General features: G+C 38.9%; 1 protein-coding gene across 4 annotated transcripts in view; it reads right to left on the reverse strand.

Annotated features, from left to right (window-relative positions):
• Window positions 1-2,700: 2,700 nt before the first annotated feature.
• Window positions 2,701-23,213, reverse strand: part of AUTS2 (activator of transcription and developmental regulator AUTS2) — a 762,050-nt gene continuing 741,537 nt past the window's right edge. For all 4 annotated transcript variants that reach the window (XM_035559290.2, XM_035559288.2, XM_035559289.2 and 1 more), the window contains 9 exons: window positions 22,741-22,836; window positions 21,366-21,437; window positions 19,611-19,640; window positions 18,095-18,166; window positions 14,035-14,176; window positions 13,447-13,524; window positions 11,520-11,603; window positions 10,387-10,609; window positions 2,701-5,381 (listed from right to left, as the gene is read on the reverse strand). In XM_035559290.2, coding sequence (XP_035415183.1) covers window positions 4,142-5,381; window positions 10,387-10,609; window positions 11,520-11,603; window positions 13,447-13,524; window positions 14,035-14,176; window positions 18,095-18,166; window positions 19,611-19,640; window positions 21,366-21,437; window positions 22,741-22,836 — 2,037 coding nt within the window. In that variant the 3' untranslated portion in view covers window positions 2,701-4,141. The remainder of the gene's footprint in view (window positions 5,382-10,386; window positions 10,610-11,519; window positions 11,604-13,446; window positions 13,525-14,034; window positions 14,177-18,094; window positions 18,167-19,610; window positions 19,641-21,365; window positions 21,438-22,740; window positions 22,837-23,213) is intronic.

The following is a 23,213-nucleotide window of genomic DNA, read 5'->3' on the forward strand; positions in this document are numbered from 1 at the left end:
CTCCCCAACCACCATTTGCCATCTTCCAGTCTAGTGAGGACTATAAATTCTGTTTTCATGAATGCACAGGCAAAGGTAAAAAAGAACAGAAATATACGTTGTGTCCATGGCTCTCATAAAAATTCATCTGCAGCATTTATCACTGCCTACAATAGATTTAGCTGTCATAATACATGACAAAAAAAAAAAAGTGGCAAAAAGGCAAGGTAAGGTGTAAATAAAAAACAAGGTTAGAACTAGGCATTTAATAAGGAAAGACAACAAAGACAATATAGAAGGTTAAAATGAAGGGACAAAGTGCAGCATAAAATGAAAATTTTATCAGGGAATAGATAATACAACTGCTTTCAAAGAATCCCTTTGTATACACTGATTCAGTTGGCATCCCAGCTGGTGATGGATGCTGTTAAATAGAAACACTAGTTGGAGTGGGGCAAGGTAGGATCTTTATAGCATAAAGCAAAGGACCCGGATGTTGCAAGCATAGTAACTCAGGTTTTTTTGTGCCCCCAAATGCCTCATGCTCTACAAAATAATACCATTCAGAGTCACTTCATTCTTATGGGTGGTATGTGGATTGTCTTTACACGTATTTAATTGCTTAAATGCTAGTGGTTTAAAAATACAAGTATTAAGACAAATGTCTTGAATGAAAAACCCTGCTAAAAAGATGAAATTGTCTACACCTGCAAGCTAAAGCCACCATATCAAGCTTTTGAAAAGCTATGAACACATCTGAAAAAAGTTTGAGAGCATTAAAATCTTGTTTCATCTCTTATTCATACCTTCCAGGCATATTCTTGTGAGCATCAGCACTCTTATAAGAAGACCTGATGTCCTGTTCTTTAAAGGCATATAGCCACTTAAATTGCATTGAATTCAGAGGGAGTGAAATGTCTCAGTGCTTTCTGGGACTCTGGGGCTGAGGTTTCATTATCTTGACTGGGAATTCAGTAATATCAGCAGGAGTATGCTCAGCACCTGGGAGAACAACGATCATAGTCTGTACAATCAGATACCACGTTTCTTCCCTGAAAGCCACTGACAAAGCTGCTAGGACTCCTATTACAATGCTGAGATAAACCTGGAAGATGATGCTCTCATTAGGCCCTTCTCATAGACTCCCTCACACTGTATCTGTGCAAGCTTTCTCCAATAGCTTTCATCCTTCTACAGCCATCTATGACTGGTTTCCTTCAGGAAGCTGGAAGCATTTTTAAAGATGTACATTTAGAAGACCAAGATACTGGTTGCTTGCAGAAAAAACAAAAAACAAAACAAAACAAACAAACAAAAAAAACAGAAAATGCTCTTTTCCTATATTATGTTACTACTGTACATTACTACCAAGAATACGTACAGTTCACACATAGGGCTATTCTTTTCTCTCGGTTACATGGTTGAAACTCAGAGAAATTTCACTTTCATCAGATTTACATGGTAACATAGAATACAGACAAATGCTACAACGGCAGAGAGAGAAACAAAACCAAACTTGAATATATGGCTGCATACATTTAATTGCTTACCAAAACAAGTGGTAATTATTGAGGGAGAAGAAAGTCTTCTTAATTCTTACTCTAGAAAGCAAGTTTTAGTGTCACAAGTTACCTCTGGCAAAAGTAACTTGGATAAAAATTTTGAAGAGTTTGCACTAAGTTTGTAACCAAAACCAAACAGAACAAAAAAAACCCAACGACCTCCAGGACATCATGCATCACAACATCATGAGCTTTTTTTTTTTTTTCCCAAAAAAAGGACACCATGAAAGCTGTACTATGTAGAACTAAAATTTTTGCAAAAAATTGTACATATTTTTTCCAATTGGTCACGGTAACCAAGAGCCATCTTCTTAGCTGGTAACTGGTAAAATGCATTTAGCTTGCATGGAAGTACACAAATTCACAAAAGAGCTTGCATACAGCCACATACATAAGTATGGGACTAACCTGAAAGACTAATTGGTCAGTAATTAAAAGCTAATGTCAGTAGGGTGTTATTATATTTTAAAGAATCTGGGCAAGCTAAGGATTTGGTCTCTTTTTTGTTCCTTTTTTCCTGATTATTATAATCATTTTTATAAGATAGCTTATAAAAGCTTGTCATTTCCTTTCCATTTTTAACAGCTATTTCTTCTGAACAAAAGCCCACTCTTGGGAAAAGGTATCATTTCTTCCCCATAGCAACGATGGGGTACTCCACACAAAGAAGCACCTAGCAGTTTAGTTCACATTTTTTTAATAACATGGCACAATTTACATTACACAAGTCTTCGCTGATGAGGAAACATGCTGAAGATTGAGAGCCGCTTCACTTTTCTTTTCACATAGGATCTAGAAAGGACTTTATTACATACAGGATAAACAGCAAAAAGGTTTGTATATAACAATCTCTTTACAATACTGAAAGCTACCACTACGGTTCCAGTGTACATATTCTTCAGGGTTGGGTTTTTTTTTTTTTGTATTTTTCCTTTTGTTCTTAAAAAAAATCAAAAAAAAAAAAGAACACTGCACAACATCTGGAGTTCACAAAATCTGAAGCTCACAACTAAACCTTCAGTTGACTACTAAAATAGATCTCTGATCATTAGAAACAACTGTAGTTAACTTTTTTCTTTCTTTTTTTTCTTTTTTTCTTTTTTTTTTTTTTTGCCAAAACAGGATAACAACTTCAGATAGCACTTTAATACACTAGAAGACCAATGGAACTAATTTTATTTCATACATATATTTTACAGTCCAGTAGACAAGATATTGAATTCTCTCTGATAAAGTCATATTCTCTCCAAATATTTAGACAAGAAACTTAACGCATTATAAAAAAGTGTGTTATGAAAAGACAGATTTCAGAAGATTGATGCATATTGTTAAAAAGGACCGTGTTCTTCAGGTTATATCCTCCATGATTAGGGAACAACAAGGTTGACCTGTTAACTATTCACAGACTTTATTACCAACTGAAATACAATAAGTTGCATTATGAAATCTGCATCGGAGTTCATTAATTAAACTACTGATCCACAGTGAAAACATATCCATCATTTAGAAAAGTATTGGCTTTCTTGTAGGATTTGTTTCAACATAGCTAAAAAATCGCTTAACAAAAAAAAAAAAGTGTGTGTACAGATTAAAATGACACACTGGCAATAAAAACAGACATGAATGGTTATAACCAGATGTTCTTCCAAAAATAAATTTGACATGTTAAGTGACGAAGGTTCTGGAAAATATCCAGCATTTGATTATTATTCTGTTTAACCCATATTAATGTGACTAAAAACCCATCAGTCATGACTACAGTATCAGTGATTATAGATTGCTAACCTGACGCATTCTAAGGAATACATGAGCTACAGTAACATCAGCATCTTGATGCAGGGGTTCAGACAGAAAACTACACTTCTAATGGGCTGTTTCTTCATCAAAACAAGCAAGAGAAATAGGTTTCTAGTATAGATGAGCTTGTTCAGGGAAAATATGACTTTAAGTATGTTGTGTGTTGAAAAGGCTCCTTTGAGTTATAAAGGCTTTTGTGAAAAGCCTTAAAATTCATTGCATAGTTGAAGGGGTTTAGCTGTCTATAACAATATATGTAACACAGCATAAGCAGACTGTGTTGATCAATATTAAGTTTGCAAATAGCACAGTTTAAGAAGTATTAATGTATTATGTTACTTAATTTTATCTATTTACATTTGTACAAAGTAAAGCTTTCATCTTACCCTTTTTGCATATATGAACCATTAACCCATGAAGCACTCTTTTTACATAAATATCTACAATTGTTTTCACTTGTTTTCTGAAAGAGCGTTGTACGGTTGTCATTGGTGGTGGCTTGTTTCTAGTCAAATCATTCAGAGTAATGTCTTGTTCTTCAGTTCAAATTTGAAAATTTTAAACTAGAAATAAAATAGAGTAGAAGACACAAGGAACATATGGACTTGGCTAAAAGATCTGGAAAATTTCAACATATAATATACAAAAAAAACATTTCAAAATCTTTGCACTCAGGTCTATACATATTGTACAGTGGGTTACATCCCCAGTCTGTATCAATGACTAGTAAGAAGGTTTTTATATTATGTTCATTTACAACATTCTGTCCCTCTTTCTCTGGTTTTCATTTAGTCTCACTCTGCTTATCGAGCTTCAATGTCCTTGAGGGTGTGAGAAGGAGGCCTCTCTCTCATCTCTGTCGACAGAGGAGTAGTCCTTCTGGGAGACCCAGGCCGAGGTCCCAGAGTAGAAATAAGAGGTGGAGGGGCACTGAGAGCTGCTGTTGGGGGAGTTTTATTGAGGATGCCATTTTGGTGTCCCGTCGGGGGACTGACTCTGGGGTAGTGCATGCTAGGAAGTCCTGGTGTGATTAGGCTTGGGTGAGGCAGGTGCCCATCCAAGGTGGCAGGGTGAACTGAGTGCAGGCGTGCATGTTCATAGTCCTCTCTGAGCATGTGCAACCGCTCCCTGTCATCCAAGTGGTTGCCCCTCTCATGCTCACGTCGCGGGTCAACAGAAAGAGGGTGGTGGTGATGGTGGTGGTGATTGTAGTCGTGAGGTTCCCGATCCCTGAATGACCTGTCGGCTTCATATAATCTTGGTGTAGAAAGACGATGAAGGGGGTCATTTCTTAGCAAAAAGTCTCTGCCCAGGGGGTCTCTCCGATGAATATCTAGATCTCTGTAAGGATCTCTTAAGGGATCTCTCATTGGATCCCAGTGGAAAGAAGGATAGGGGAAACGTTCTCCACCAGGAATCGGGCTAATTCCCATAAAAGGGGTCATCATGCGAGTCCTATCCAGGCCACTGATGCTGTTCATGTGATGTATACCAGTTACACCTACAGTCATGGGCATAGACACTAAAGGACTTGGATGGACATTAGATGTAGATATAGGCGGGGGCTGATCAGATGACCTGTGAGTCTGAGGTCCCTCAGGTTGAACATCATGGTCTTCCTTTCGCTCCTCCTTCACCTTGACTTCATTGCTTTTCTTCGGATTATCATATGCCGGCTCATTCTTCCTCTCAGTCTCACGGTTTGAAGTACTATTAGGCCTGGTGCTCTCCACAACAGGGGGCCTAGCATAGGGTGAAGGAACCCTGGACATTTGCTTTGATTCTTCCACCACTCGGCTTTCATGGCTCAGGCCTTCTTTCTCTGAAATATAGTTGTCCTTCACCTTGTGCTCTTCGACATTAATTTCCTTCCGAGATTCGGAGTGATCCCTCTCTCGCTCTTTGGGTTTCTCTTTTTCTCGAACCTCGGGATTCAGATGGCTCCTGATCTGCTCATTTGAGCTGCGATTATGTCCGAGGGAGTTCACTGGATGGATAGGTGCTGGCGAAGGATGGCTGGAGTGTCTTTTCTCAATGCTCTCCCTAGAAAGAAAGAGAAGCATAAAAATTAAAGCATGAGAAACTCTCAAAACAAATCCTCGAGGGTGTCTGCCTGTATACTTATTGCTTTGCAGAAAGCTAGTAACATGCACCATTTAATGCACTGTTCCTATTGCACACCCAAAACAGCAGAAGAGCAACCCATCTCTAAACTAGGTCTGTTCTATTATCTTAATGCAGGAGAAGAAGATCCCCAAAGAAGCTGCTTTGTGAATGATCTGACTGAAATTTCAAACACTGAAGTCCACAAAAGGATCCCAGGGAATCTAGCTCTAATGTACATACTCCTAGGATGATGGCCTTAGCCGTTTGCAAAGAAGAGAGAGAAAAAATAGAAACATACCAATTTCACACAAAAAAGGTGAGGCAATTAAATCCAAATTACATGGGAAGTAGGATTTTACCTGCTACTTCTATTAAGAATACATTTGGGAAAGTAGACGACATTTTGTTCAACGGACTTTTTGAAAAACTTCCACACTTATTTACTTTAATAGTTTCTTATCTACATTGTCTTCATCCTTCTAGATTTTCAATTTACTTCTCACAATTCAATTTCCTTCTTAAAACTGAAAACAAAAGCCTCTCAGTGCACCAGCACTGGTGGAGACCACCTCTGAACAGACAGGCACTTCTTTAAGTGTGAAGTAAGCCTCAGTGTGGGTGTTTTAATAGAGGTTGCTAGCCGTCATGCATAGATTGTGTGTTGACTTCCTCAGGCAGGGATGAATCTACCCTATATGCCCATCATTCATGCTAGCTCACAAAGTAACACCTTTGTGGAGTCTGTTGCTCTTCAGATTCCCAACCCTTTCCCATTTCTGGGATAGAGTGAGCAGAGCAGAGACTGTGACAATGTATCTTGCTGCCAATGCCAAGAAGTCTCAAAATATTGCAAATTCTTTCCATCTTTCAAATTTATGTTGCACAAAGGATTAGAGAATAACCGTCTGGCAGTGGACTGAAAAATATATATATATGAATGCATTCTGTACCAACTATTTTCTGGAAGTAGTGTTGACTAACACAAAGTGGAATAGCAGTCCTATTTAAAATGAATCGAATTTGTAAGGTGAATATAATTCCTCAGTTCCAACGCTTTTCACCTCACATTAATTGCAACTGAGCTCAGCATTGCAGTTTTCTCTACAAAGACAGCCTCAGTGTTGGACACGTGCTGTTTTCTAGATGTGGGAATTCTGTTCCATGCAGGGTGATGGACAACATGCCATTAAAGGCAAAATGAGGGGTAAGCGGCAGGGTTCTCTACTGTCCCTACACAGCTCCAGTTTACATACTTCTCTGGGTGCTGCAGTTTCTGCTTAGCAATGTGTCATCCAAACATGCTTTGATGAGGACAGTAGGTTGAAACTCACTCTGGACAAGATGAGCAATACTGGATGGCTGAAGGGCAACTCGGAGGGTGACTATGAAGTGGACAACTTGCTCCTTCACCTACACAGTTTCTGCTACTTTCTCTTTTGCTAATGAGCTGAACTGTGTAAGTTTTCTACCTCTAAGCTGTAGGTACTTTTGGGTGGTGAAACTGCAGCAACTGCTGAAAAAGTATTTTGAAAAAGAAAATTCTCATTATTATAACCTCACCAGAAGCATCTTCTGCTGTATCTAGACGGAATTGTTGAAACTGTCATTTTATGGGCCATGTCTCAGACAATCAGAGAATCCAAAATGCAACTGTTATAAAACATTTGTAAATTGGAGCAATTAATACCCAAACTGTCTCATCTGCACTGACTACCAATTAACTCCTGGATATCAGGTTCTGTTTTGATTGACTCTGCCCTAAACAGTCTGAAAATTGTGTCCTGGCTCTAATTTCCCTCCTCTAGCTCTCCACCAAAAGCTAAGGCATTTCTTTTAACAGTTTCTAGATTTGGACAGACCGAGACCAAGACAATGCACTCCAGTGAGTGCAATGCTTCAACATAAAGATCCTTTTCCTCTGCTGTGAAAGCACTGGAGCACTGGCTTGTGGACTCTGCAATACCTAGTTTGTTATTTATTTTGCTCATGAGACCAGTTCAGAGGGCACCCTTAATTGTTTTATTTCACTAGGGGAACTCATTGAGTCCTTTCACTGATATTTAATCAATTTTCTGCGTAATTTATGTATTTTAAATTGTGCATAAAATTTAAAGAAAATAATGGGTATTTTCTGTAACTAAAGAAAAATATATGTGCAACCAAAATAACATCTTCCATTGCCAATTTCATCCTATTCAGTTACAGTGATGGCATTATCTCAAGAGGCTATTGATTATACAGTTCACTTAAGTGAACAGCAGTCCAGTGGTCAGGGAGGGAATGGTTTTTTATCCTCAGATCTATCAAGGGCTCCTTAGGCTAATAATACAGGAACAGCTCTAACCCTCAGTCTCTCTGAAATAAGAAACTTGAGATGTTTTCAAATGAGTTTATTACTAAATAAGGTATGTTTTGAGGCTGTATGCTACACTGAAAGATAATGCACAAGACATTATGCCAATTACTTTGCTTCATTTATGTTGATAAAGAGATCAATAGATTCTTGTATTCTCCGTAATGCTCCAGGATTACATACACATCAATGTCTTTATTAGTGTGGAATTGCTCAGTGACATCTTCTAAATTAAATACTACTGAGAAAGAACAAATCCTGTTTTGCACAATAGCTGTTTCCACTGATTTTTTTCTAATGTTGGACTGGAGTAATGTCCTTAAAACAAACAAATGTATTTGCAAGTGGTGTTCCAGAAGAAAGCAGGGACTGTAACAGGACATAGCAGTGTAACTCCCCAGCCAGCTCTACACCTGGGAAATGTTCACAGACTGTAGTTTCATATTATCTAAACTCTCTTGAGGGATCTACCATATCTCATCTACCACTCTAGCTGGGAAGGGGCTGCAATGCAATGGCTGTACAGCTTATCCAATAAGAGCAATCAGTGATTCACTGTAATCCACCCTAACACCATTTTTAAATGGGGATAAGTAAAGCTAAGAGGTGCCTTTGAGGTACCTTTAATTGTCACTTATTACAGAAGAAATCTAGATGGTCGCATTTGTCTAGATGGAATGTTTGGGGGCAGATAAAGCTCAGACCCTTGATGATAGGACAATTTTGAGATGAAATCATACCAGAACTCTGGGCATGATTCCCAGTTCTTTCTGTTTTTTCAAATTAGCCAAAAATAGATAACAGAGATTGGGACCTCAACTAGAAGGCAAGTCTATATCCTCACCCCGCTGGGTGCCACTGAAGATAAAAGGATAGCTATGAGAGGCTCACAAACTACTCCAGACATTATCTACATAGGGAGAAGGTCTCCAGGAAGGAATTCTCAGCATCTTCTCATACAGGCAACAGTGTGAGCATGCTGCAAAGTAGAACTTTTCAAAACCACGTGGATGGATGCATAGCAATACTAGATCAGCAAAACCGTTATTGTACTAAACTGGTAGCCATAATTGTGCAGAAATATGAAGTATGAATGATGCTTACTTTTAGGCTCTCAAGTTATTGAAAATAAATATGTTCTGAGCTATGATATGGAGTTCAGGCAATGCCAAAGCAGCTTACAAGGAATGTATTTCTGAAAGGGATTTTCTTCAGCAGGAACACTTCATAACAAAACAACAGAACAGTAACTGAAATAATCACATAGTTCTAAAGACTACCCATGTCATCAGTAACTAAAATGTTTTGCCATTCAAGCCAGTAAAGTTACTCACATGCTTAAGCATTTCGCAGGACAGAATCCCCAATTTCTAACAGCAATTTATTTTGAAGCATTAACACCACACATGAAAATAATGAAGCTATGCTACCAAACAGAAAATATTCCAAATGGAAAATGTAGGTGAAAAGATCTGTAGTTTGACTTGCTCTTCACATTTTACAATAACACAGAAAAGCTCTTAAATGTATTTTTAGAATATCTAATGTGTTAGCATAACTTCTTTTAGAAAAGGCTACTAATGCGTATATTTGGGTTAGTGACAGAGAAGTCAGAAAAGTACATCTCCTAAATATTCTTTTATGTTAAAAAATTAGAAACATAGCCATTATGTAGTAAAGTAATGTGCAAACTTAACAGGAAAGCCATTAAGCCACAACTGAAAAAGCTGAAATCAGCCTCTCTACATTTTTCAAGGAAGGCATGACACTTGCTGAATGGCAAATTCTTATAATTTGGTACTTAAATGTTAAGAGGAATTGTTACTGAGTTAACTGTATAATGGGAACAGTCCTGACAAAAAAAAAAAAAAGACCGGGTTTTACTTTTCATTAACCCTTCCCAGCCTGGACATGTTAGAGTGCAAGTCCATGTAAAACACTGAACAAAAAACGTGCTTGAAGGTATGCAACAGCAGTGCATGTATGTGTGTTTTCTTCAGGGGAATTAAGGTTGATTTAATGAACTGCATGCACTGAAAGTTACTGTCGTATTGGAAATGACATACCATTATATTTTACAGAGTTTTAGTTTTAAAACTTTTATCAGTAGTTTCTCTCCTCAGGCCATTTTTGGGGAGGGAGGCGGGGTTATTTGTTTTGCAGATAGGGTCAGATTTACAAAGTTATTTAAGTATTCACTAGTGCAGATATGTGTCTGACAGACTTTATAATCCTTTTTTCATCCTGTCAGGCACCTATCTACACATCAAGTCTTCAGAAGACCTAAGAGAAAGTCACCCACAAGGCTGTGTGGTCTGATTCTATTCCCACTTGACACTGCCTGAACTCTGCTCCAGCCAAGCTCCTTCTGAGGAACTGTGGTGCAAGTGAGAAGAGAAACAGATGCAGCAGGAAGCACCTGCTGTGCGAGTACTGCCAGCCTCACGTCATAGGCGCCGATGGTGTCCGCTCTCCAGGTGTCCCTCTACTGAAGCTCTGGTTTAACAATGTGCCAGGCTGGGAAGGGTTAAAAGCAGAACGGAGCCCCAAGCTTTGAACTAGACAATTCTTGGAAGTGTTCTTTCGTACCTTTCTTTGTCATCTTTACTAACAGATGAGTCTCGTTTATCTACATCTCTATCTCTGTCATGAGCTGCAGCAGATGAACTGCGCTCCAGCTCTCCTGGCTTCAGCCAGGGCGGAGGGGTCGGGAACGAAGGAGGAGTTCGGTGCAGTCGGTTCCAGGGCTCGTGAGGGTTGCTAAAGCTCTGCATACTGGGGCCATCCTTGTGGCCGAACATTGAGTTGGGTGCTGAAATGGTGAAGTGGAAAACAAAAAGGTTTAAGAAAAAGGTATGCTCTAGTGAAGGTACTTACCAAAAAAACTTTTACAGCACTCAGAGTTAAAATGAATACATATTATTGGGAGCTGGAAAAGGAAAGGAAATTAACAGAGATTCATTAGAGGGTCTCATTCCTAAAAATGGGCAGGCATCTGACAGCTGTTTTAATTGGAAAGGGAAATGCTGTGGATAAAATTGACAAGGGATGAAATAGATAAAAGTGACAATGATCCTTAGTCCAAATATTTTGGAGACACCAGAAAATGACCATTATACTGACTATAAACAATGGAACTTGTTGCATTTAATCCTGAACCAAAGTAAAATAATATGTGACCGAAATCATGCCAGATTTGAAGTATGGAGAAAGGTAGTGACTTTTGAAAGGATGATCTTTTGAGACTGGCCAAATCTAGAGAAATGTTGATGACCCTGGACAAATAAATGCAGGTTAGTGATCTTTTCCAGGCACATGTCCTGGATGACCGGTGAGAAAGGAAAAAAAAAATGTTCTCATCCACAGCTAGGGATTACAAATAACCAGTGCACATTAACTGTTTTTGACCATGCAACAAAACCATGAGGAATCTCACAAACTCCTTAGACTCATAAGTTCTGTATTCATTTATTTTTTGACTAATCAATGTAATGGTGACATTTGGCATTATGTTGAACCCAAACTATGAGGCAACTAATAGAAAATCATTTACTGATGACTAAAACAATGCTGTTATTTAAAAGAAAAAGGGTGCTTTTCATATTCCCATCCCTTACTGATGTGTGATCTAAGCAACCGATAAAATGACAATGAATAGTCACCATCACTCAATATCCTGAATTACACAGCAAACAAGAATTCGTAAACAAAGAGGTACTCACTAACTGTCGGGTTCCCGAGTCCCCCGAAGGCATTACTACCCACTGCAGTGAGACCACTGAAGGAAGCTGGTCGATTGAAAGGCTCTGCAAACCAATGAAAACAGCTGACACTCACTGGCATGTTGGTAATTGTGATAAAACATTAGTGTCTTATCCAGATGAACAACATCCTCCCACAACACACCGGTGATTGTGAGGGGGTGGGAAATACAAAAACTTTTTTTTTTCCCCAATGACCGTATGCATGGCATCAACTTAGTAGAAAAACTTCCACTTTGAAGAAAACCAAGATGTTACAATATATGCAGTATTGAGGCCTGTAATTCAGCAAAAGTAGATACTTCACTTAAAATCTGCAAGCACCTTTTTTTATTTCCTTTTATTCCCTTCCAGTTCAGTTTCAGGATCTTTCTCAGGAAATGTCCCTGGCTAGCAAGACTATTATTAAGTCTGGCAATTGTGCTTGCAAAACACCTTCAGGCCATGCCTCAGTCATGTCTCCTAAACCACAGCCAGGATAAAAATAAAATGTCCTGTTATACTGATATGTCATGCTGACCTGAACATTTTGCAATGCTCTTGATATTTATTCCTAATACTATATGAAAAACTAGAATGGACTATGAGAAATATTGGAATCTGTTTGTTTTTTCATACTTACTGTAAACAGGGTATAGGTATGTTGTATGAAGCAAATTCTCTTCTCAAAGTCTAATGACTTTGATGAAACTACATCTGATAAATACCAACACTGAGAAGAAGAAGGCCATGCCTAGCATTTTCTATAGACAGCTAAGTACAGAACGATAAACCTACATCATGAGTCTGCTGTATCTGTTTAGTGACCCTCCCAAATCTTTCCCTTTGCAAAATGGAATATCAAATTAGAGTCTTGACTTCTGATGTTCCCATAGGCAGCAGATTGCCTTATTACATCCATAAGTTAGAAGGGAACTAGCAACATTTGGTGACTTTTCTTAAGTGGTACTTTTTCTTAAATGTGTATTTGCTATTTTTCACTGACATACACATTTGAGCCCAGATCATAAGATTTTAAGGATCTCCTTCCCAGTCACTTAAATGGAAAAGCAGGTATCTCAGTAGGAGTTAGGAACAGAAACACCTCTCTGAGCCTGAGCCCTAATTTTCAAGTATTTTTTGACTGCTTATAAATATGATTACACTGAACCTAACCAGCCCCGTTACTCCTCTAACATCCAGGCACTTTGTTTTCTGAAGTATTTCAAAACATGCTATCAGTGATACTGTTACATGTATTTAGAACTGCTACTTGGGTTACAGAAGATTAATGGATAAAACGTGCCATTTGTAAAGGTTAAGTAGGCAGGACACTCAGAGAGTCTCCACATGGGCAACCTTTAATGGACTAAAACAAAAGATGTGAAGTAAGAACAATGTAGCATTACTTTGCAGTGGCAGACGTGCAAAAGCAGAGCACAAAAGCTGACGCAGCTTGCTATGTATTCAGAGCCATGACTCCAAGCTTGTGTCAAAGGGTTCATCATGTTGATCCAGTTGTAAATGGATCTATACAGACAACACTTAGGTTGAGGAGCTGAAGAACATGCATTATGCTTATTTCTTTTGGTGCTCCTGGCATGCTTAACTGTATTATCTCTGTGGACCAATGAGGCTCAGGAGGATCTTTTGGCCTTATTTTGAGTCTGGCTGGTAAAAGATGATGGCTGTTCAGACTGTACTCCATGCACTTCTACAATAGCCTTTTGGGGAATGATTGGACAACTGAACTAGCTGTCAATTCAGTGGTATTCACACTGTAACAGGCCACAGCAGATCGCCAAAGGTAGCAGGACAGAAAATGCCTGCATGTTACTTCTGAGTTGTAGTCACAGTCTGGTATTCACAGAGAGAATTGGGAACGACTTATGGCAGTTACTGCACTTACCTAAGTGAGCAGCTGGGTTGAGAAAGTTGCTGTGGTGAGGTGGAGGGCCAAAAGGGGTGCCAGCTGGGTGAGCCCCACCTGCCAAAACAAAGCAATGGGGTCAACTCCTAGCAAAAGCTCAGAAGGGCACTCCCTGTCCTCTACACTTGACTATAATTTCTTAAACAACAGCTCACGTGAGCAGAGATTACTTAGGTCATGATCCCACGCAAATTGCAGCTGCTCTTCTAAACAGAAGTTACCAGTTAAAGGGGATTGGAGGGGAAAATGTATCAGTATGGAGAAAGAGTACATGTAAAATACAGCATATTTCCAACCTGTCATCTCCATGATACATCAGATATCACTGTGTGCAATGTTCCTCCATTTACAACCTGTATAACATTTCAGCATGTTTGTGGTTTTTTTTTTTTTTTTTTTAAAGCATATGGACTAATTTTAAAATACTTATCAAATAGACTAATAGCCCCTGGCATGTCTTGCAGAGAGTTCATAAGCCAAAGCATATGGGAAATTTCCTTTCAGCATGGCAAGGATTAGCATGTTAATGAGCATGCCAAAAGAAAGATTTCGCTTCTCAGTACTCACTGGCTGTGGAGAAGAGAGTCGAGGGCCGAGCCAGGTCATGGGGGTGGTGGATGGCTCCAAAAAGGCTGGGGCCTGGTGGCCTGCTCAGAAATTCAGGTTTCAGGCCAAAGTCCAGCTTGTGTGGATCTGACTGCATCTGTTTCTGAAATGTAAAAACAGGATTTATAAGAGACTGTCCTAAAAGATAACAATAAAAGGCACTTTCAAAATGCTGTGGGTATAGCAATTCATTCATAACAACTGATGTTTAACAAGAATATTATTTTTTGTGGCCCTAGGCATAGATGCAGAGCTAATCTCCTGTAAGGGAGATCTAAGGCAGGCAAAAAAACTCAGGTTTCCAACAGATATTTCCCCCAAGGTTCAACAGTGCCTTCACAAACACTCACATCCATCCCTCTGGAGCAAAGCATTTCAGTGCAGATTTGACTTAAAGAACAAACACAAAAATCTCAGGACAGCCCTTAAACACATGCTTGGCTGTAAGAACAGGTCTGTCTTAAACTAATAATAAAAGCAAGGCTGAAGAGAGGTGTTAGTTTGGATCTGATACTGGGTGGGTAGGCATGTTAAAAACAGGGTGAAAGCTCCAAGCGTAAGAGGCAGAGCTGCCAGCTGACCCTCTTCTGCCTGCAAGAATCACTCGCTCGACAGTTAAGGCAGCGACAAGTCAACGGACACCAGAACCATTACATTTCAATGCAAAGCTGCAATCAGGAAACACTTGATGCTGTGCATCTTTCAGTGCCTCTCAGACTGCAACTGAGCAAGATGGGTACTAAAATAAGTCACCTTACAGACAGAGTATTAGTGTCTGAAGAACTTACGTCCCATTTTGATAGCTTGCACTCCAAATTCGAAGCACTGTATGTCACTGTATTTATTTATATGGTATTACAATGAGCAGACTTTCCCTTTTAAGGTGTATTTGCTTAGGTATCTGTATTGTAAATGATAAGTGGATGAAAGATGGGCTCTTCTTTGTGCCATAGACTCATTTTAGTGGTCCCTACTTCAATAGTTTTATAGAATGCAGACGAAAACCAAATTCCCAATTACCTGTGCTGCCAGAACTCCCTAAACACAGATTGCTGATTAATTGTGCAGGTCAGCTGAAAGGATTTACAAATGTGTAACACTGAACCAGTAGATCTTAACAGTAATTCTGGAGCATGTTCTGCTTAATAAATCAATATTTAATACTGTGCCAGCTCAGAGTACAGACTGTTACAATGATATAAATATGCATATTAAAAAGTTATGACCAAGTTAATGTGCATGCCTAGTAGCTGTTTTTCAAGTGCTAATAACATGTCTATGTAGCTATGAGCACAAAAAAAGGAAGAAAAAAAGATGCTTTATCAATGTTTTGAGATAATGGCCTGCAAAAATATTGAAGTGCAAAAGATGGCCCAGTTAAGGTCATGACTTTTAAGGAAGCAACACTGTAGTACTTTAATAATTAAGAAAGTTCACAAGATACAAATGCCTCAACTGAAGGCCGTGTGCCAGATTTTTTAGGCTGTGAGCTCTTCTTATTCTTCTTCTTAACAACCAAGTTATAAACCTCTGACAGGCATTACTCAGAATAGCAAAAGCTGGCTGAAACCTTAATTGCAGCCATATGAACAGTACTGTTCTAATAATGAAAAAATCCCCTGTCTGAAGAGGAACGGAAATATCATGGCTGTGCTAAAGGGCTTTTAAATGTGACGATTTACCTTAAAATAGTACCAAAGAAAATTGATCAGAATCATTTCACACCCAGCTGCTGTTCAAGAGAGCACCCCTCTTGCTGATAATCCTTATGAACTAATTTCAAGTCCAGCAAATGCCAAACACCTTCACTCAGGGCCCACTAAATGCAACGCAAATGCCTGCAATAATTTCATGTCATGTTAGACCAGGCCGTAAGCCCTTGCCTAAAAGAGAGAGGGCCAATTATGGAGCATAAATTCTCTCTGGAATCCAGGCCAGAACAGTAACAGGCTGGTCAGCCTGAGAACTGCTTTGTGCTCAGAGATGGTAGTCAGCCCTGGCTGTGTCTGAGGAATTCCATGGGTGTGCAGACAGGTTACCCAGGTCTGAACGGTGTCTTGGTGCAGAGGTATAGGCAGGCAAACAGCATCTACAGCTGCATACATTTTTTCCTGGGGTCACAAAGGTTGTGTTTTAAAGTTTCCTGTCTTGCCTGCTTCTCCAGTGCCTGGTGCTGCCCTCTGCAAGCAATTACTAGCAGGCTGGGTAGTTAGCAATTCTTCCATACTTTGCAGGCAGTCTGGTGGCACTGCATGCAAACTTGAAGTTTCTGAGTAAATGTATTTTATTCCCTGCTCTACAGACAAGCAGCTGCTTCAGCTTGTGCAGAAGAAAAGAAACCTTCACAACCTCTGGATAGGAGAAATCATCTTGTGTGACCCCTCAGACAGAGATTTCACGCTTCCTGGTGGCATGCAGAGGGGAGGACTTTGCTCCTGTGTGGGAGGCTGATGGCCCACGTGGACATAAACCACCTCGCCTTAATTACGGCAGACCTTACCTCATTTTTTGACTGAACCGAGATAGTGAAATACATTTCCCAATTATTTTTGAAATTATCATCATCCACAGCCTCAAAAAGTCAAGTAACTTCCTTTCCTGAACTTCTGGGCATTATTACTATTTTTAAACATCCCAGCTAGAAAAGTAATAGGTAAAAGAAATGGCTGTATGAAAATGGCATTTACCGTGAGTTATAAATACACCAGTATGACCTCTCTCTGAATATCAAATCAAGGAAGATTCAAAGGACACAGATAACATGGGAATAATAATTTCATTTTGAGAAAATACCTTTTCAATAAAATAAAAAAAGGGACATATAACTCTCTAGGTCTATAATCTTGTCTTTTTTGATAATGGGAAGATGAATGAAGATCACTAGCAGGGGAAACATAAGGAAGCAGAGAAGAGAGATACGTCTACTGCAGCAAATTAACCTGTCAACCTTGTTTAAAAGGGTTATTTTTAAACTCTATTAGCTGCAGTTTTTAGTAGCTGTTCAACATCTTCATACTCTTATAGCACTATCTTATACATTTCAGTTGCATACACAGACTGCAAAGTGGTACGGACTTCTAGTTAATTTTACTTTCTAACACAACCCATTTACACCTGAAGTAGGACACCAAACAGTCAAGAACGCCAACCTTTCCTCCCTTTTATACAGTGAAAAACTTGAGGAGCAACACAGAATTTTTCAGTGACAAGTACAGTGCAAATGTTGTAACAGGAAAGGAACCTTCTTCACAAAGCCCATATGCAATGAAAATAGAGTTAAGGAAAGAAGGGAAATACCCTAACTATGAAATGAATAAACTATTTTTTTTAATGTGACCTCTCTTTCAGGCCTAAATTGGCCATAGCCCTTACACTCAAGTCTCAAAGCATGTACAACAAAGAAATTATTTCCACCCTTGTACCTTCAGTGCCATGAGACAGTGTCTCTGGATAACATCATCTGAGCAGCTGTGGCTGCCTGATCAGTCCAGACATGTCCTGGTGCCAGCCTCCAGCTGTAAAGTGGGTTGTGAAAAAAGACTGATGGGAGCCTGTGCAGCCACGCTGGATATAACATAGCAGGGACAGGAGAAATCTTCCCGTGCCCCATTATGTCTGTGAACATTAATAAGAGGAATGGGACACATGTGCCTAGCTTCTCCAGACTTAGAATAATTTAATCTCAATATGTTCGTGTCCTCAGCCATAAATAAAAGAAATGCTGTAGCTCACAGGCACACCCATTTAGCTCTCTCTAGCTATAAACTGTTTGCTATTGCTTGAGATCTGGTGTCCTTGCTCTGTAGCATCTCAGACATCCCTTTGAGACTCCATGTTTAGGTTTTAAATTCAAATATGCCATCCCTGTGAAACAGAAAGTTATGCTATAATGCTACTTACGGCTACTTTAACAAGCCATTAGCCATGGCACAGAACTACTAACAGCACAAGACAAACTCTTCCTCTCACAAGTTTGCACAGTGCAATTTATCTGAAATGCAGGTGTGCCCAAAAGACTGACCTTGACTTTCTGTTGATGATGGTATATCTGCCAGGCAATGTGAACATGCATAGCGCACCACTTTCCGGGTTTCTGGAAAAAGAAAAAAAAAAGGGAATACAAAGTGAATTAGTAATTTTCAAATACCTGTGATGCTTTATCCTAGGAATGTTGCTGGTCACCCTCCTCTCCAGATAAACCCATGCTTGTTTTCATACACTCTTGCAATCTTCTGATGCCACTGGCTGAGAATGCAGCTTTCATTGCTGAAACTGATGAAACTACCTGCCTGTTAGCAGCTACTCTGCATAGCTGGATTGCTTCAAAACTGTACATTGAGTTCAATTCCAAAAGCGCTGCTATTCTAAGACTAGTCTTTCCACTAAAAACAAAACAAAACAAAACAAAAATAACAACCACATAAAAATACCAGTCTGGTTTTCAAAACGAATTTGACTCCCTCATATAATTCCTGGTCTATACCTCCAAAATTTTGGCTCACCAGTATACTCAAAAAATTGGAGGTCAGTCAATTCAATCTGTCTGGGAAGGCAAAATGGCTTAAGCTGGCTCTTGCCATGCCTCTGTCACCATGCTTTTAAATCATGGCACTGAGAGAGAAACAAGAGAGAGTTATTTCGCTTTTTTATTGATTTTGCAGTCCATTTCAAGAACATCTGGAAATGATGTCTGAAAAGTACTCATTCACGATACGCTTTCTACAATCTTGTTATTTAGGGGTCTACAGTTAACTACATGAATAATGATTCCTGCATAGATTTAAAAATAATGACATGAATGAAAGAAGCTTCCTAAGCTACTGGTAACTTAAACATACAAACTATGGCACAGGGTCCTGCCTTCTTTTTCTAGATGTAGATCAACCAACAATTAAAAATGGAAAAAAAAAAAAGAATCCTCTCTCTCACACACACAAGCCTTTTGCTTATTCATAGCTGCCGATTGTGCTAGTGATTTAATGGTCTGTACGATCAAAATCTAGATCTCCTTGAACATGTTGAAAAATCATCTAAAAAACCTTTTGGATCACTTTAAGACTGGATCTTTTGATCCTTATTTCTAAAATATTTTGCTTTTGAACTGGATTGTGTGTCTATGCTAGACAGTAAGATACTTGGGTAGGAAGTTTCATACTGAATAAAACTGAAAACACACAGTAAATAATAAAAAGCAAAATCCTTCAGTCTGCAATACAGTGACATGGAATCACTGCCAGGGCAGTCTGTAGGACTGGCTCAGGAAGCGTTGTGGCCAGAGCAATAGGAGGATTATCAATATTTAACCTCTAGTATTCATGTTACAGGGCTGTGTGAGAACGGGCAACTTCCACCTTCAAAACTGGACATCTTCCTCGAGTGACCACAAGATGCACGCAAAGGACTGACCACACTGCTCAACAAACACGGTGCAAAATACCCAAGATGAAACATGGCGTTGCTTTATAATTAGTCTGCTGCTGTAACCCATTGGGGACCAAAATGAGCTCGACAAACTGTATCACAAGAAGGTTTCTTACCCTCAACATGGGCCTGAACGGATCTGTCAACTGTGAAGAAGAAATGACAGCTTGGTTACATGCCTGTCACTCAAACAATTGCTCTAATTAACAAATTTGTATTGCTTCATTAAGAGACGAAATTAAAATGTTATAATTTTACTTTCAAATGAAGCCCTTTCAGATAATAATTAGTCCTCAGCCTCCGTATTCGAGCCGGTCTCCCTCCCCCCATGGCTGTTGTACCTAAGTGTTGACAATCAACTAAACAAGCCTCACACAGAGTGCTCTGTCCTCTGGCATCAGCATTAATTTGTTGATTTAATGCTACCAAAATGGCTGGTTAACTACACCGAAGAAAAACAGCTATGTCCTTTGGGCAAACTTCTGTTCCAATCTTTCAAAGCTGCTCGGCTCATGAGAAGATTGGAAGAGGACAGGGCTGCTTTATCATGGGGCTGGTCCCATGAACGGGCTGGAGTGCCCCTGCAAACCATTGCCGGTGTCTGTTCAGCAGCTGTGGCATTGGGTACTTGCACATTTAGATACCCACTACTGACTGATTGCTTGCCTGATGTTTTCTGTCACAAATTGGCTTTAAGTATTTTTCACATCAGAGCAGATGTACTTTGTAGAGCAGTTGTATGAAAAGGAATTTTCTCATTTCTATTTCTTGTATGGCCTGTTTTTTTTCGGGGGGGTAGGTGATTTTTTTGTTCTCTTCTTTTGTTCACAATTCACCAATTAATAATGGAAAATAAATTCAATTTCTTGGGTATTTATGTTTCTTTTTTTTTCTTTCTCAAATGCAATGCTAAAAAGCAAAGGAGATTTACAGGTGTAAGAGGTTTTTGCAGACTCGGTGATGGCACATGACATCATCTTGAAACAATCAAAAATACACTACAAGCTGAAAGGCAGCATAAGTTAAATGACTTAATGATGGGAGGCTCTAGTTATCTTTTTGATTAGATGGAATGAACAGACATGAAAACACCTGGTTCCTTTTATATAAAGCTTAACTACAGCACCAGTTCAGAGCAAAATGAACTACCGGAACTTGGCATTACTCAAAGACAGCTCTGCAGTATTTAAAAGTTGAACCATACCACAACATGGATTTTTAAGGAGCGCTCCCCATTGCTTTTGTCTGAGAGTTCTGCTAAAAATAGCACTGCATGATGTTTTTCACTGCAAATAATGCATATTAATTCAAACATGCAAACAACCCGTGGGCATTCACAAACCCTGTGGCATTCACAAAGAACAGCAAAAGGCTAAAAGATGAAGTGCTGACACCATAAATGCTGTTCTCATATGCTACAACTCAAAAATCCGGAGGCACCAAGTGATCAATAAAGTGCATTTGTATTTCGCTGGTGCAATCAATAATACAGTCACCAAGGGAATAACCGTCATTACCCACATTAAAAACAATTACAGAGTATAAACGTAGTCTTGAAGAGGTTTGTACATTTATACATTGAATTGGACTTTATGCTTTCACCCTGGGCTTGTGGGGATGCCAGCTGAGAGCAAGGAAAGATCTCTTCCATCGCATAGTCTATTTGTTTTTGCTAGTGATGAACAAAAGGATCAGGATTTAAATTGTTCTCACATCTTCTCTAGCTCTCATTTACTTATACACTTCAGATCAAGCTTTAGTTTTAGATGCTGATTTGGACATACTGAGGATGCATTCAAGCTTTCTTGCATTCAAGCTTTTCAGAAGGAATAGTTTTACTTTAGAAAAATAGAGTTACACTTCCTACAGACCCGTGGATCTTTCTGTAGAAGGGTATGTGGGACAGTTCCAGGTCTGGCTGCAACATCAATAGGATTGGAAGTCTAGAAATGTCATAAAGAAAGAGAGCGATTATGAGTAAAAAAATGTACAGAACCTACAAAACCTGAAAAATACTATTTCTTCATCATTAACATTGCCTAAGCCATGAAGATAATTTTTTTTAAGAGAAAAGGTTAACTACTATAATCCACTTATATACACATTATCATCTCAGACTTCAAACTTTCATTGTCCACTAACTTCCCATTACTTCAAGAGATCTGAAACATGTCAGGAAACAGGGACTATTTCACTGGAAATTCTTTCCACTGTTGAAAAGCTGATTAGTATGATACAGCATTTAAAGCAGCATTTGGAGCACCAAGCTTGGGCTCTGCTGCTTATCGATAATGCACTGGAGCTGGCTAAAGCTGCTACCCTCTATGTCAGGCACAAAGCATTGGTAATCTCTTTAGTCACTGTACAAGGATCTGAACTCCATCCACAATGAACTGTTACCATGTGGGTATCAGGAAAAGCCAACATTCAGTTGGAGAAAATTAAAGCTTTTCCCATCATTTGAATGTAAATATTCAGCTAATATAACAAAATGCATCTTTCAGAGAAAAAAATACTACGTTTAGACAGCATCTTTCCTATATTAAAATGAAGAAAAAAGAAATCAGCTGCAGTATAACTAACAATTAAGCAACAGAGTTGTTAACAGACTGATTACCATACATATGAAGAATCCCGCTAATGAACTGCAATTTACATATTCAGTCGTTAAAGTGGATGGGCCAATTTAAGAAAGGTGTCTTCTCTGCAGAAATTTCAGTCCTGATTTCAGTCTGTAGTGGCAAAGACTACAGGCTACAGGAACTGATTTCCTCATGCTCATAAATCAAGAGTGACTTCATGAAAACAAAAGAAAAAAAGAAACTAATTTAACAATTTAACTATCATAGCTATCACAAAAAAGGAGAACTAAATCAGTGTATTGCATGGTGGTAGAGCTGTGAGGTGACTGTGGAAATGAGTAAACAATCATGATCAAAATTTCTTAAAATCTTGATTATTACATGATGTTACATTAACAGGTACTACCTGAGAACTAATCATATTGCTTCTAAAGTTAACCATAACATCACATATAACAATTTTTTAACATATTTAGATATATCTGAACCCAATGAGCAATAACTTTTTTTTTGTTAACTTGGGAAAAGCCTCTTGTCCTTTGTGCAATTAGGCTGTAACTCAGATCTCAGCTGCTCCGGAATCTAAAGCAAGTTCTAAACTCCCATCTAACCTGGGTCACACCACCAGTGAATCTGAGCAGTAACAGAGAATTCCTGTTTTTACCTTGGGTTGAAATGCTCCTTGTAGTGAGCCAAACGGGCCAGTTGGAGGAATCATGGGAGGAATACCTGATACAGCTGGAGGATAGGAGTGAAACAGCTGTAACAAAAAGACAGAAGAACATAAATGCAAGCACACTTCAAAATGAAGACAGACAGCTGAACAAGACAGCAAAAGCATTCCTGCAGAGTATTAGGGAAATGATACATGGAGAAACAGAGAAGCATTGAAGAAGTGATCTTGTTGCAACAATGTTAGTTAAAGCAGTCAATGAAATGTTCACAGATGTCATGATGTTTACTTTAGAGCTTAAAAGCAGTTCCCAAATTATACAGCCAGCAACCTGTCCCCTGGATTAGGCTATCACAGCGTAAGAGACTTATTTTGCAATTACTAATTTTAAAATTGCACATCCGTTTTAAATAGTTTAAGTTTGTAAATGATATCAAGAGAAAAGGCAGACTACTGAGCTAAAT

The sequence above is a fragment of the Cygnus atratus genome, chromosome 20 (genome assembly GCF_013377495.2).
Source record: "Cygnus atratus isolate AKBS03 ecotype Queensland, Australia chromosome 20, CAtr_DNAZoo_HiC_assembly, whole genome shotgun sequence".
NCBI lineage: Eukaryota > Metazoa > Chordata > Aves > Anseriformes > Anatidae > Cygnus > Cygnus atratus.